Genomic DNA, 14,322 nt, shown 5'->3' with positions numbered 1-14,322 from the left:
GAGCCTTTTGTGGCGCAGAGTGGTAAGGCAGCAGACATGCAGTCTGAAAGCTCTGCCCATGAGGCTGGGAGTTCGATCCCAGCAGCCGGCTCAAGGTTGACTCAGCCTTCCATCCTTCCGAGGTCGGTAAAATGAGTACCCAGCTTGCTGGGGGGTAAAACGGTAATGACTGGGGAAGGCACTGGCAAACCACCCCGTATTGAGTCTGCCATGAAAACGCTAGAGGGCATCACCCCAAGGGTCAGACAGGACTCAGTGCTTGCACAGGGGATACCTTTACCTTTACCTTTAGGGCTAAGAGCAATAAAATTAATGATAAAGATCAGGGGTAATCAACCTGTGGTCCTCCAGATGTTCATGGACTACCATTCCCATAAGCCCCTGCCAGGGCTCATGGGAATTGCAGTCCATGAACATCTGGAGGACCACAGGTTGACTACCCCTGATAAAGATGATCCCGGATCCCAAGATTAGAGCCCACTGCTCTTAACCATTACCTACAACTCCACTGAACAAAGTTGATTCATTTCTGCATCGAAATATCTATAGCCCTACTTTCCTTTCAGCTTAAGTATCAAGTCTTCCTCCAGTCCAAGGAGACTTCCTCGTAGTGCTTTGGCTGTTGGACTTTGGGGGGGAGACCTGCTCTGCCATGAACCTCCTTGGCTTACTTGGGGGGGAGGGGCAGTTTACATTCTCTCAACCTAACATGCCTCCAAAGGTTGTTGCGTGCAGGGATGAGCTCTTCAAGTGTTGGGCATGATTTCCTATGGGTAGACCTGGCTTCTTATTGCCTATAATGCCCCCACTATCTCCAATGGCAGTAGACCTAGCTATGCATCTACCCCACCCTCAGCTGTTTAAGCCACATCAGATGGGGGGGGGGGTTCCTAGTCTTTTAAAATGCTAAGGGACTGAGAGACAATGGTTAGGCAGGCCATTTTCTTCTCTCTCCCTCGCCATTTCTGTGCTACCCCAAACACTCCTAAAAACCCGGTGAATTTTTGTTCCTCTTAGAATTTCTGGAAGTGTTTAGGTCATTTTGGATATTCCCAACCTAACTCAAAAGAGTGAATATGGGGTTTACTTTTGTGGTGTGTATATATCCAGATGCACACCCCTAGTTGGCTAGTTTAAATGGATGAGGTCATGATTATGTACGCATCCTGGAGGAAGGGTACTAAAGTATACAAATAAACAACTCTATTTAATAATGCTAATTCATAGCATTTTCAGGCCTCAAATGGGATCAAAATAGGGGTAGGCTGGAAACCGTGCTGCGCCCCATTAAAAACGTGCTGCCAGTAAATGAAACCATATGCAGAAAACATTGTCTGCATCCTCTAAACCCAAGAAGAGCACAGCCCCACCATCCCCCATGGTTTCCCAAAAATCCATCTCAGCCCTATGGAATGCATGACATTGGCTTACAGTATGCCAGAAGGCGACTGTTATAGTAACCCAAGGATAACCTTCCAAGTAGCTGCCATGTACTTCTTAGCTGTTTTCACCCAGAATATAAAATGAGAAGGAAGCAGATTAGGTGCAGCATACTTACTAAAACCATCCACCTCAAATTTGTTGATTTCCTCTGTAGGCATGCTGAGATTCTGCAGCTCCAATTCCAGTTGCCTATTGTCTTCCAAAACTTTAATCTCTACATAAAACACATGTCTAGATTAGTCATACATTTCCCTCTCACAGGTCCTTCTCGTTTATGAGCTGTCATCTGTAAATCTATCTATTTGTGTGGAAGCAGACGTGAGTATAAAATGAAAGCTAAGTGTTATGGTCTGTCCTAGGGAGACCACATTGCTAATGCTAAACAGCTGTGTGAGCCTTGAACAAACAAGAGCACAAAACATGTCCCAGGGTTAAAACTTTTGGGGAGTTACAATACTGGAGGAGTCCAAATGTGGTTCAATTCTCAACCAAATATGGTTCTTTGAAAAAAAGACAATGAAACCTTAAGGTGGACTGTAGGGACGCGTGGGGCGTTGGAATAGCCGCTAACAGAATGTTAGGGAAATATTTATGGTGGGACTAAACGACTTTTGGGAGATACTTTGCAGAAAGGGAAATGATGGAGGAGATCAGTTGCCAGTAACCCAAGCATGAACCATGCACAGATTGGACAGCACAGCAAGCACTGCATTGGGTGTGCCTGTGTGTATTTAATATTTATTGGGAGACCTTGTCAGGCTACTTCCTAATAGAGAGGAGCGATTCAGTTCGGATAAGATGAAAAGTACCCAAGTCAATGCTGATCCGGGTATTTTTCAGATGTATCCAAACCAAATGGCCAATCCCTGTAGTTTAAATCAATCGAATTAACTGTCTCCAAATCACACTTCTGAGATTTGGACAGTTTAATCTAAAGAGACAGGGGGAGAGGGCACAAGACAAGTAATCCCAATGATCAGCTGTTTGGCACGCCCTTTAAATGCCTCCCCAGGCTGCTGAGAGCTTGTTCTCAGCAACTTGGGAAAGGGGAAGAAGAGCCATCAAACAACTGACTGATCAGGATCACCTGTTTGGCAGTTCTTTAAATGCTTCCTTCCTCCCATCTTCCCAGGCAGCAAAGAGCTGTTTTCTTGCTTCCTGGGAAGGTCTGGAGCCACCAAACAGCTGATCAGCTCTCTAGTGACTGCTTTGGCCAAACTGGCAAAATCTGTTCAAGGTTCCCGAATCGGTAATACTTGAATCAACATACCAAATCAGTGAGTCAATTGATTTGAATTGTACCGAATCAGGAACCCCTGAATCTGACATGTACCGAATTTTTCCCCGTGCACTACTTCCTAGTAAAGGGATCACAGCAACCCATATTTGGGCTGTGGAAACATTATTTATTTATAAAGCAACCTGGCAATTCTCAGTCATCTAAGGGTGGATATTTTCCGTTGCATGTTTGGGCTTTCTGCTAATGGCTTATTGTCAGTCCCTTGCTCTGGATTTTGATGCAGTTTGGTTCTTTAATTATGAAAGGCTGCTGGCTCCTGCAGGAAATACAAAAGGTTGCTGTCCCCTGCCATAGGATCTACTAGGGCAGCGATTTCCAACCCCCGGGCCGTAGACCAGGACCGGGCCGTGGATCAGTCGGTACCAGGCTGCGGCTCCTGCTCGTCCTCCTCCCCGGCGGCTGCCTCGGGGGCTGTCCTGCCACTCTGCCGCCGGGGTTTTCTGCAGTGACAGCAGCCAAAACAACACAACGGAGTAGACTGGGTGTCATGGTCTCCCATCACTCCCAGACGGGACTGTCTCGTTGCAGAGAAACAAGCTAAGTTAAAATTTTCATGAAAATAAAATGTTCTTTATATTCGTTTTTGTGGCATATCTGTATCTTATTTTGAAGGGATGTTTAAACGTTACCATAGCAACCAGAGTCAGAGAGCGTTAGGGCAGTGGTCGAGAGGAGAGGAGGCAACTACCCCCCCCCTCCGGGCCTCAGTAAAATTGTCAAACTTTGACCAGTCCCCAGTGATAAAAAGGTTGGGGATCGCTGCACTAGGGCTTGTGTGTGAGAGAGAAGGAGAGAGAGAAGGAGCTGGGATGCAAAAAACTATTGACTACTGACATACCACTGAGTTTTTAAAGGGTTAATGTTGCTGTCAAGTCACAGGTGACTTATGGGGAACCTCCCCCACGGGGGTTTCAAGACAAGAGATGTTCCAAGGTCTTTTGCTACTGCCTGCCTCTGCATCATGACCTTGGTATTTCTTGGAGGTCTCCCATCCAAATACTAATCCAAGCTGACCCTGTTTAGCTTCTGAGATTGGAATTATGAGATTAGCCTAGCCTGGTCAGGGCTTTAAAGGGATTCGTGGCTGATTAACAATGGAGAAGGTAGCAACACCATGGCATAGAATAATCAATTTGAGGAGTTCGACTACACATTCTAAATTTGCTGAAGGCAATGAGTTTAGAAGGCATTATGTGGCATGGACAGTGAGTCACTTTAAAAGAATCTATATAATGTTTAACTAGATGGCCTGTGTGGCCCCTTCCAACTCTATGATTCTATGATTCTACCTTCTGGTACACATATTTAAATAGATCCAGGGCCAAATCTGCAGGCATGTGAATAACAAGATATATATTAAAATATCTGCTGATAGCTTGCAGTGACTGTTGAACTATTTTTGGTGTCCCTGATGCAGCTGCATGACGGAAAACCACTTCCTGGTTCTATGAGTAATGAAACAACCAAAGGGGAATAAAATCTGTGTTTCAAATATTGATAGCTTTTTAAAAAGAACAAGAAATAGCAGATATTTTGCAACAATCTGTTGGGAAACGAGCAATTTATTTTCTGGTATTATTTTATTATAGGGCAATCCTATTTTTCTGTTGACATGAATAGACTTAACACTACATAGGACTATACTGCAAATAGAATATTTGAAGTATTTGCAAAACTGGCATCATGAAATAGATTTAAGGATGCTTTAGGATGCTTAGGGCTAATCCTGCGTTGAGCAGGGGGTTGGACTAGATGGCCTGTATGGCCTCTTCCAACTCTATGATTCTATGATTCTATGATTCTTTAATATTGCATCATAAACAAATCATAGTTCCCAACAGAACAAATATATACAATTAGTTCCTATTAAGAATTAAAAGCTTTATGTATAAAATTAGCTATGGTTTCTGAAATTAGAGAATCTTTAAAAAGGTAAAGGTATCCCCTGTGCAAGCACCGGGTCATGTCTGACCCTTGGGGTGACGCCCTCCAGTGTTTTCATGGCAGACTCAATACGGGGTGGTTTGCCAGTGCCTTCGCCAGTCATTACCGTTTACCCCCCAGCAAGCTGGGTACTCATTTTACCGACCTCGGAAGGATGGAAGGCTGAGTCAACCTTGAGCCAGCTATTGGGATTGAACTCCCAGCCTCATGGGCAGAGCTTTCAGACTGCATGTCTGCTGCCTTACCATTCTGCGCCACAAGAGGCTCAGAGAATCTTTACCATCCAGTAAATAGCGGACGAATGAGTTTTAATTGTGTAATAGAATGCTGGCTACTGTAAAACTATCAAAAAACAGAGAACAATAGAAAAGGGAGTGCACAATATAAGGATGTATTTCATAACTTTCAAAACGATGTTTTACAAAGTCTAAATAAATGTACAGTGGAATGGAAATAAAATGAAACTTAAACCAAAAACACAAACAGGACCAATGATGACTGAAATGTGCAGCTGCTTTTATTTTTAGATTTTCAGCTCAATTTTATGTACATTTACTTGGACTGAAGTCCTATAGTTGACTGAGATGCACTCCCAATAATAATAAGAGTTCTTTTTTATACCCCACTTTTCACTATCTGAAGGAATCTCAAAGTGGCTTACAATTGCCTTCCTTTCCTCTCCCCACAACAGACACCCTGTGAAGTTGGTGAGGCTGAGAGAGCTCTGAGAGAACAGTACTATCAGGGCAGTGACCAGCCCAAGGTCACCCAGCTGGCTGCCTGTGGAGGAGCAGGGACTCAAACCCAGCTCACCAGATTAGAAGCCACCACTTTTAAACACTACACCCAGCAAGCATGCATTGGATTTCAACCTTAGGCTATCAACAAGGTACATAAATGTACACAACAAAATTACCTCTATCATTTCTGCTGTCATAAAGAGTAGAAATGGGGATACCAGGACCTGAAAAAAGAAAAATTGACATTTAAAGCATAACCATGAGAAATACAATTGCTACTGAAAACAACTTATGCTTTGGTGTTTAATTTACACATTCTTCTTTTATCAGGCAATCGTTCTTACCCGGTTAAATTTCAGTCCATGGAATGAGCTCAGGAGGGTGGCATGTTAGGAAAACACCACACACACAAGCTCACTGTTCTCAGTGATTTTAGAATCCTTAAAGCCTGTTTCCGCACCAGTGCTATCATTCGGATTTGTGTTTTTAAAGGGTTGACTTTTTCATCCATTTCCGCACCGAAATCCGCTTCTTCAGGCGCAGACCCAAATTGCCCTTTCCCTTCCCCTCAGCAAAGGAATTCTCAGGAAATGGGATTCCATCTTTTCAAGCGGGGTCTAAGGGGCTCTAACTCAGGGCTGCCCAGTGTGAAAATATATGCATCCGGGTTCTTCGCTGTGCCCAATTTGAGTGTATGGCCATGCCCCTTGTCACCATTGAAAGTTTGCTATAGTTGCATGGGATTTCACGACACCACCACCACCGCCATCATTTCAATTTGTTACCCGCCCCTCTTGGCAAGCCGGCTCGTGACGAATTACATAACAAACCCAATACAATAAAATACAACCCCCAGTTAAAACCCCCGTTAAAATCCCATAAAAATCACAAAAAAGTACAAAAACTATACGGAAGATAGAATAACAATCCATCTTAACAACCCAACTATCAGTGGGGCGGCTGGGGGTGGCATGACAATCAACCACGCCGTTGATAGAACCGGCATGGGAGTACATCTTCCCCATCCGATCTTCCACCAGCATTGGCCTCATTCGTAGACCTGGCGGAAGAATGCTGTTTTGCAGGGCCTGCGGAAAGCAGAAAGCTCTCCCAGGGTGCAACCCTCCTCGCTTTTGTCTGGACTCATTGCTTTTGCCTAGCCTATTTTCTCAGTCTCTCTTAACATCAGCTTCGGACATATTCAAGATCTCCAGGACTACACCCCCGCACCCAACTGTTCTATGATGTCTCCTTTCTTTTCTGTGCCAGGTGCAAAAATGTTGGCTTGTACTCTGTCACAGACAGATTAGTATAAATTCTGTAATCAAAGATAGAATCGTTAGGCACAGAGAAGGACAAAGATTGCCGAGGGAAAATCAGCATGGCTTCTGCAAAGGAAAAACCTGCTTCATCAACCTTTTGGAGTTCTTTGAGAAAGTGAATAAGCATGTAGAAAACAGTGATCTGGTAGACATTATACACCTGGGTTTTTCAAAAGGCTTTTGATAAGATACCGCACCAAAAGACTCCTGAGTAAAAGTAGCAGTCATGGGATAAGAGGACGGGTTCTCCTATGGATTAAAAAGTGGTTAAATGATGGGAAGCCAATGGACCATTCTCACAATGGAGGGAAGTAAGCAGTGGGGTTCCACAAGGATTGGTACTGCTCCTTAGAAGGCCAGATCCTGAAGATGAAACTGAAAAACCTTGGCCACCTCAAGAAAAGGAAGGACTCCCTGGAGAAGAGCCTAATGCTGGGAGCGATTGAGGGCAAAAGAAGAAGGGGATGACAGAGAATGAGGTGGCTGGATGGAGTCACTGAAGCAGTAGGTGCAAACTTAAATGGACTCCAAGGAATGGTAGAGGACAGGAAGGCCTGGAGGATCTTTGTCCATGGGGTCGCAATGGGTCAGACACGACTTCGCACCTAACAACAACAACAATTTAATGTATTTATCAATGATCTGGAACTGGGAGTGATTGGCATAGTGGCTGAATTTGCAGATGACTCTGAATTATTCAGGATGGTGAAAACCAAAGCTGACTGTGAAGAGCTCCAACTGGGTGTGGGTGACAATGTGACAAATGAAGTTCAGTGTTGATAAGTGTAAGGTGATGCACATTGGGACAAAAATATCCCATCTTCAAGGGTAGGCTAATGGGGTTTGAACTTGCGGAGACTGAGAGGGGAAAAGATCTTGGGGTTGTAGTGGAGAGATCAATGAAAGTGGTGACCTAGAGTGATGCAGCAGTGAAAAAGGAAAACTCTATGTTAAGGATTATTAGGAAATGGCTTGAGAATAAAATGATCAATACAGTAAAGCTCTTGTATAGATCTATGGGACGACTTCATTTGGAATTCTATCTACAGTGCTGGTCCCCATATCTCAAAAGGGACATTGCAAAGCTGGAAAAAGTACAGAGGAGGGTAACCAAGATTTTTAAGGGGTTGGAGCATTTTCCCTATCTGGAAAGGCTGAAGAGTCTGAGAGTTTTCACTTTAGAAAATAAACAACTAAGAAGGGACACGATAGAGACAACTAAGAAGGGACAAAACTATGCATGGGATGGAAAGAGTTGACAGACATTTATTCTCCCTCTCCCAAATAGAATTTGAGGATATCCAATGAAATTGATGGGAAGTTGGTTCTGGACGGACAAAAGGAAATACACCTTTACACAGAGCATGATGAAAATGTGGAATTCACTGCCCAAGAATCTCGTGATGGCCTAAGGCAGTGGTCCCCAACCCCCGGTCAATGGACCGGGACCGGATCAGTTGGTATGGGGCCGCGACTCCTCCTCGTCCTCTTCCCTGGCTGCTGCCTCAGGGGCTGCCCTGCCACTCTGCTGCTGGCTCACCTTTGGTGCTCTCCAGCGGCCGCCATGGCTGGGGCTCCCCCTCGGCGTGGCATTGCATAGCTGCTGCTGGTAGCACCCTCCAGAAGGCGGCGGGAGGTCAGGGGTGCCCTCAGGAAAGCAAGTGGAACAGGGGCTCAGGCTGCGGCAATGTCCCTCGGCAAAAGAGGCCCCCCTACCGGGCCTCAGTAAAATTGTCAAGCGTTGACCGGTCCCCAGTGATAAAAAGGTTGGAGACCACTGGCCTAAGGAATAAGCAGCTTTAAAATGAGATTAGATAGATTCATGCAGGATAAGTCTATCAATGGCTACTAGCCATGGTGACTGAAAAGTACCTCCATATTCAGAGGCACTAAACCTCTGAGTCCCATAGCTAAGCGGCAACATCAGCCTCTATGCCATGTTGTTGGCTATCTAGAGGAACTGGTTGGCCACTACGTGAGACAGGATGCTGGGCTTAATGGTCTAATCCATTAGGGCTCTTCTTATGTTTTGAAAATAGATTTATGCTTGAAGTAGAAAAAGAGAGCATCTTAACTGCAGTCACATTCAGATGTCATAGGGAACCTCTGTTGTTTGTGAACAGAGCAAATGCAGCTTGTTCTTATGTATGCTTTCCCCTCTCTTGTTTCCCCTTTCCATCACATGCAGAGTGATGATACAGGATACGGCCAAATTCCTGTTTGTCGAGATGCCTGAGTGTAGCTGCCATGCATGAGCAAACTGGAGTCTGTTTCCTTCCTCTTAACAAACCGCAGCTCCAAACCACGGTTTAAGGTAGGGAATAATATAATATAGAGAAGGTTTTACAGACTAATAGATTGTGTACTCCATAGCCTCCCATCCATGGATTAAGTCAGATATGTGACCTTTATCTATTAAAGACATTTCACTCTCACAGATGAAGTGATCCCCACTTAATAGTTACATAAGCTGACCCCAGAATTAACCATGTGCAAGAGGATCTGGAGAAGTTGTCGTAGTGCATTTCTCAAATAGGTGCATTTGCTTTATGGTAACATCCCAGGCAAGGATGATTGAAAGGTGTGGTCATTCTTGTTACATTTGCTTCTTTGCTTAGCTGGGAACTCTTATTTATTTGCACGCCTGAACACACAGCCCAGATCCGTCAGCATTAGTAACAACAGGAAGTAATCAGTAAGTAGAATTTCTCACTGGCACATTCCCCTTCAAATGCAGATGGATACAATAAAAGCAATAGCTCTGCCTTTTATGGCACTTTATTTCATCTGCTTTCAGTCTATAAATCTATAAATATTTACGCCTAATGTATACATTTGGTTTCATATCAAAAGAGCTTTTGGCACGGGGAGGGTTTTAAAAAAATTATTAATCTCTGCACCACTTTTGTGCTCTCAACATGACCACAGAAACAGTTAAATTAAAAACTTAAATCATCAAGACATATCTTAAGCTACACTAACACAAAACAAAAAGACATCACTGAAAGAATTCAAGCCAAGTGAGAATACACAGACATAAACATTAATAAGAACAATTTAGAACAAAGTGCAAGGAGGGATTCCTTAAAGGATGACGGACAAAAGGAAAGAATTTCTGAAGGGCTACCTCCTTCTCTCTCTTGAGAAAGAGGGGCACATAACATAGTCGGTAGGTGATAATTTGCTGATGTTTTGGGTGTTTAATGAGTATGGCCCAAAAACCTTCTGTATGGTGTTTCCTGGTTTGCTGAATCCAGGAAGTGATATATATTTAGGGAACAACACACAGGGATCAATATAAGATAACTGATGGCCATTAGCCTCACTTTGTATTAGTGGTCTATGCTTCATCTTGCCTCTCCTAGTTAGAAGTAGAATTATAATACGTTTTAATCAACCACTGATGGGAAGTAGGTTTCATTATAACCTTTCAGAGTGCAGTTCTAAATTTTCCACAATTAGAAAAACAAACAAAAACCTTGGGACTAGCAGGCAAAATGACTGCTAGTTGTGGTTGTTACAACAACAACCGTTGTGGTTGTTACAAATTGTCTGCCCCCCAAATCCATTGGGACTACAGAAAGAAACAGGATGCTACAAAGTAAAAACGGTCTCGGGGCATCTTACAACAAAGCATAAAAGAAGTCTGGTTACAAATACATCTAAAACCTAAACATTCCTTTGTTGTTGTTATGTGCGAAGTCGTGTCCGACCCATCATGACCCCATGGACAATGATCCTCCAGGCCTTCCTGTCCTCTACCATTCCCCAGAGTCCATTTAAGTTTGCACCTACTGCTTCAGTGACTCCATCCAGCCACCTCATTCTCTGTCGTCCCCTTCTTCTTTTGCCCTCAATCACTCCCAGCATTAGGTTCTTCTCCAGGGAGTCCTTCCTTCTCATGAGGTGGCCAAAGTATTTGAGTTTCATCTTCAGGATCTGGCCTTCTAAGGAACAGTCAGGGCTGATCTCCTCTAGGACTGACCGGTTTGTTCGCCTTGCAATCCAAGGGACTCGCAAGAGTCTTCTGCAGCACCAGAGTTCAAAAGCCTCAATTCTATGACGCTCGGCCTTCCTTATGGTCCAACTTTCGCAGCCATACATTGCAACTGGGAAGACCATGGCCTTGACTAAACGCACTTTTGTTGGCAGGGTGATGTCTCTGCTTTTTAGGATGCTGTCTAGATTTGCCATAGCTTTCCTCCCCAGGAGCAAGCGTCTTTTAATTTCTTTGCTGCAGTCCCCATCTGCAGTGATCTTGGAGCCCAGGAAAATAAAATCTGTCACTATCTCCTTTTCTTCCCCATCTATTTGCCATGAATTGAGAGGGCCGGATGCCATGATCTTTGTTTTCTTGATGTTGAAAACTCTATGGACAGTTCCAAAAGGCAAAACATTCCTACCAAAAATCAATTAGGTCAGAAGCACAAAATTTGTGGGAAGCCCACATTCAACAGCCCTGTAATGCAGACAGGATCCTGCATGGACTCTGTGCACTAGCACTAGGTACCCTGTACCCTGCATATAGCAGTAGACTATAGCATTACTGCTGTGGGTATCTGTGTCAGAACTCAGGTTGCTGACTACCAGGTGACTCCCGAAGATCTCTAGGTATTGCAACTGGACTCCAGACAATCAAGATCAGTTCCCCTGGAGAAAAGAGCTGCTCTGGAGGGGGAGGGGGAAGAATCTATGGCATTTATACCCAACTGAAGCCCCTCCCCAAATCCCACTCTCCTCAATTCCCAGATATTTCCCAACCCAGAGCTGGTAACCCTAGTCAGGGCTTCTGAGTCAGCATTTCCCAAGTCAATTATATAGAATTTCTGACCCAGTACTGCAAGCAACAATCCAGAAATTTTCTTTTGAATACTGTTACTGATGTTTTGAATAAACGCTCTCACAGCCTTAGATTCTAACCAACCCCCCGGTCTCTTTGCTATGACTTCCTTTAATGAATGAATGGTTAAGATACTTTGAAAAAGACACACTGGTTTGTATCCATATATCATTTTCTGGCAACTGAAGTTCTTTTCCATTGGTGGAGCCAGGGGTGTACAGTTTCCACTGATCTCCTTCTCCTTGCTCAGATGCCACACCCCCTCCTGTTTGTGAGGTTCTCTTGACCCCCCCCCCCCCGAACTAGCATTTCAGAGAATTCTGCCATGGAAGGCAGTAGACACAGGAAATTCCACCAGCTTTGTATTGCTCTTGGCTGGTTGGATACAAGCCATCATAGATAATGTCCATCAGAAAGGGCAACTGTGATTCTGGTTGGCCATATAATTTGACTTACCATAACAGAGTAAAGCATAATAGTTGGCATTGTAACTGAATCTGGCTGTATAATACTGGCATCTTTCTTTTCTTAAATTACAAGTAATACATTGCTTGGTTGGAGGACTTGTTTGAAGATTAATTCTATAAAAGAATGAGAAAAAAAGATTAAACTATTCATTGTTTTTGTCCCAATCCAGAACTTCTCGGCATCCATTGGAATGCCAATACAACTCTTATAGAACTGTAATCAACACTGACTTTTCCACATTTATATAAATATTTGCATTTTGTCTGTTAAATAGAATCTAACAAAATATTAAGAAAAATACTGAGCTAGTATACGGTGGCTTCAAATACCCATTTGCATGCGACAACAAGCTGTTTGATATGCTCATCATGGCATCCACTCAGCTCCGAAATGTTTTGTTGTTTTGTTGCTATTTTGTTTTAATTAACTGATGAAGCAAACCTGATTTCTTCCTCTTTCTTCTTTCACTCAACTCTCATGGATTGGGTAGGAAGCCGTTTCAAATGGCAGTAGTCAGTTTGTGTATGGAAAATGGGATTGATGTTACACTGCATGAATTAGTCCAGAGTAAGGTGTCGGAATGCATGCATTTCTACATGGTTCTTATTTAATCAATTAATTAACAAATGCTGTACCATAAGCATGCAAGGAGTACAGTGACACAAGTACCAGTCCTAAGGACAATCTGAAAAATAGCACAAGGGAGATATTCAAGGGATGACAGGAAGGTGGAGATAAACAGAGGAAGGGCATAAACAGAGGAAGGTCATCCTTCCGTACTTGTTTAGCTTGGTTTAGCTTAGTAGGGAAAGGGGATTTTGACAAAAGCTTGGTCTTCAGTAGAGATTTGAAGGAAGTGACCTAGATCAGGGGTAGTCAACCTGTGGTCCTCCAGAAGTTCATGGACTAAAATTCCCATGAGCCCCTGCCAGCAAATGCTGGCAGGGGCTCATGGGAATTGTAGTCCATGAACATCTGGAGGACCACAGGTTGACTACCCCTGGCCTAGATAGCCCAGGCAAGCCTGATCCTGTCAGATCTTGTAAGCTAAGCATGGCTGACCCTAGTTAGTATCTCGATGACAGACATCCAAGGATTTGGGTGGTAGTTCCTATAAAGAAAACTAGAGGACATGATGTGGAGGCAGAAAATGGCAAGCTACCTCAGAACGTCCCTTTCCTGGCTGCCAGGTAATCCTCGGATCTTCTGGCCACACTGCACACGCCATGCGATAAATCAAGGAAGGAAGTGAAAGAGGTGGCATAACATTGGTGTTTTGAAAGGAAGGCAGTAATGAACAAACGCAGGATTGTTTGTGGGAGCAGGAAACCTTTGGACAGCTAGGGGCGCTGAAGCTGGAGGGGCAAAGGTCAAAGGAAGTAGTGTATCGAGATATATTAGTGAAGAAGTAAGGTCACAGAGAACTTTGAGAGTAACCGTTCCACAATTACTACTGGAAGTCATCCTAACCATTGGTGGCTCTAATATGAAAAGCCCCTTTAGGTGGAGCACTGCCCAGGACACATCCGTGTGTCTGGCCTGCGCTGCTGTCTGCACGGGCCAAGCTGGCCGCACCAGGATTGGGCTGGAGCGCCCTCCTCTAGAAGCTGGCTGCGATGCGCTCAGCCAGGCTCACAGCCAGACACTGACTGGCCACTGAGAAGGGCACTCCTGCGGTGTCCTTCCTCCACTCCAGATCGAGCCGACTGCCAGCGGCAGTGCTGGCCCGACAACCTGTGGTGCCATCGACCCAGCTGCCAGCAGGGCTGCTGCCTCAGCTGCCGTGCCCCAGCTGTGGGGCCGTCAGCCCATCTGTGAGCCAAAACAAAAAGTAGGCCAGTGAGGGCACTGGGGGGCCCCGCTAGCACCCACTGCATTCCTGGATGCAACGGGCTCTCAGGCTAGTCTACATATATTTCGTAGTTATCAGGCATCATCTCAGGTGGAAAACACTGCAAACAAATAGTACTTAAATCTTGATAGTAACTTACTTATAAATATTCCTTCTCCCAGGATAGCCTTCAAATTCATTGCTTGAAAAGAATCTGGAATACAGTTTATTATGTCATATAAACTATGGTTTGACAGCACAAAGAAAACATGAAAAGCATTTCGTGAGACCTCTGGAGAAAGTCATAGCTGGAATACAGAGAACAGGAGAAAAACATCCCTGTTTGTTACATTCTCTCTCCTTACCTACAGGTACTCTCAGCCAGAGAGCAAAGCCCCAGAACAGCAAAAAAATGTACAAATGTTAACTAATAT

General features: G+C 44.2%; 1 protein-coding gene across 3 annotated transcripts in view; it reads right to left on the bottom strand.

Annotated features, from left to right (window-relative positions):
- Window positions 1-14,322, bottom strand: part of FAP (fibroblast activation protein alpha) — an 80,955-nt gene that overhangs the window by 26,990 nt on the left and 39,643 nt on the right. For all 3 annotated transcript variants that reach the window (XM_077319902.1, XM_077319901.1, XM_077319900.1), the window contains exons 15-18: window positions 14,049-14,102; window positions 12,046-12,170; window positions 5,604-5,651; window positions 1,559-1,657 (exon numbers count right to left, since the gene is read on the bottom strand). In XM_077319902.1, coding sequence (XP_077176017.1) covers window positions 1,559-1,657; window positions 5,604-5,651; window positions 12,046-12,170; window positions 14,049-14,102 — 326 coding nt within the window. The remainder of the gene's footprint in view (window positions 1-1,558; window positions 1,658-5,603; window positions 5,652-12,045; window positions 12,171-14,048; window positions 14,103-14,322) is intronic.

The sequence above is a fragment of the Paroedura picta genome, chromosome 2, assembly GCF_049243985.1.
Source record: "Paroedura picta isolate Pp20150507F chromosome 2, Ppicta_v3.0, whole genome shotgun sequence".
Taxonomy (NCBI): domain Eukaryota; kingdom Metazoa; phylum Chordata; class Lepidosauria; order Squamata; family Gekkonidae; genus Paroedura; species Paroedura picta.
This window is presented reverse-complemented; position numbering and strand designations above follow the sequence as displayed.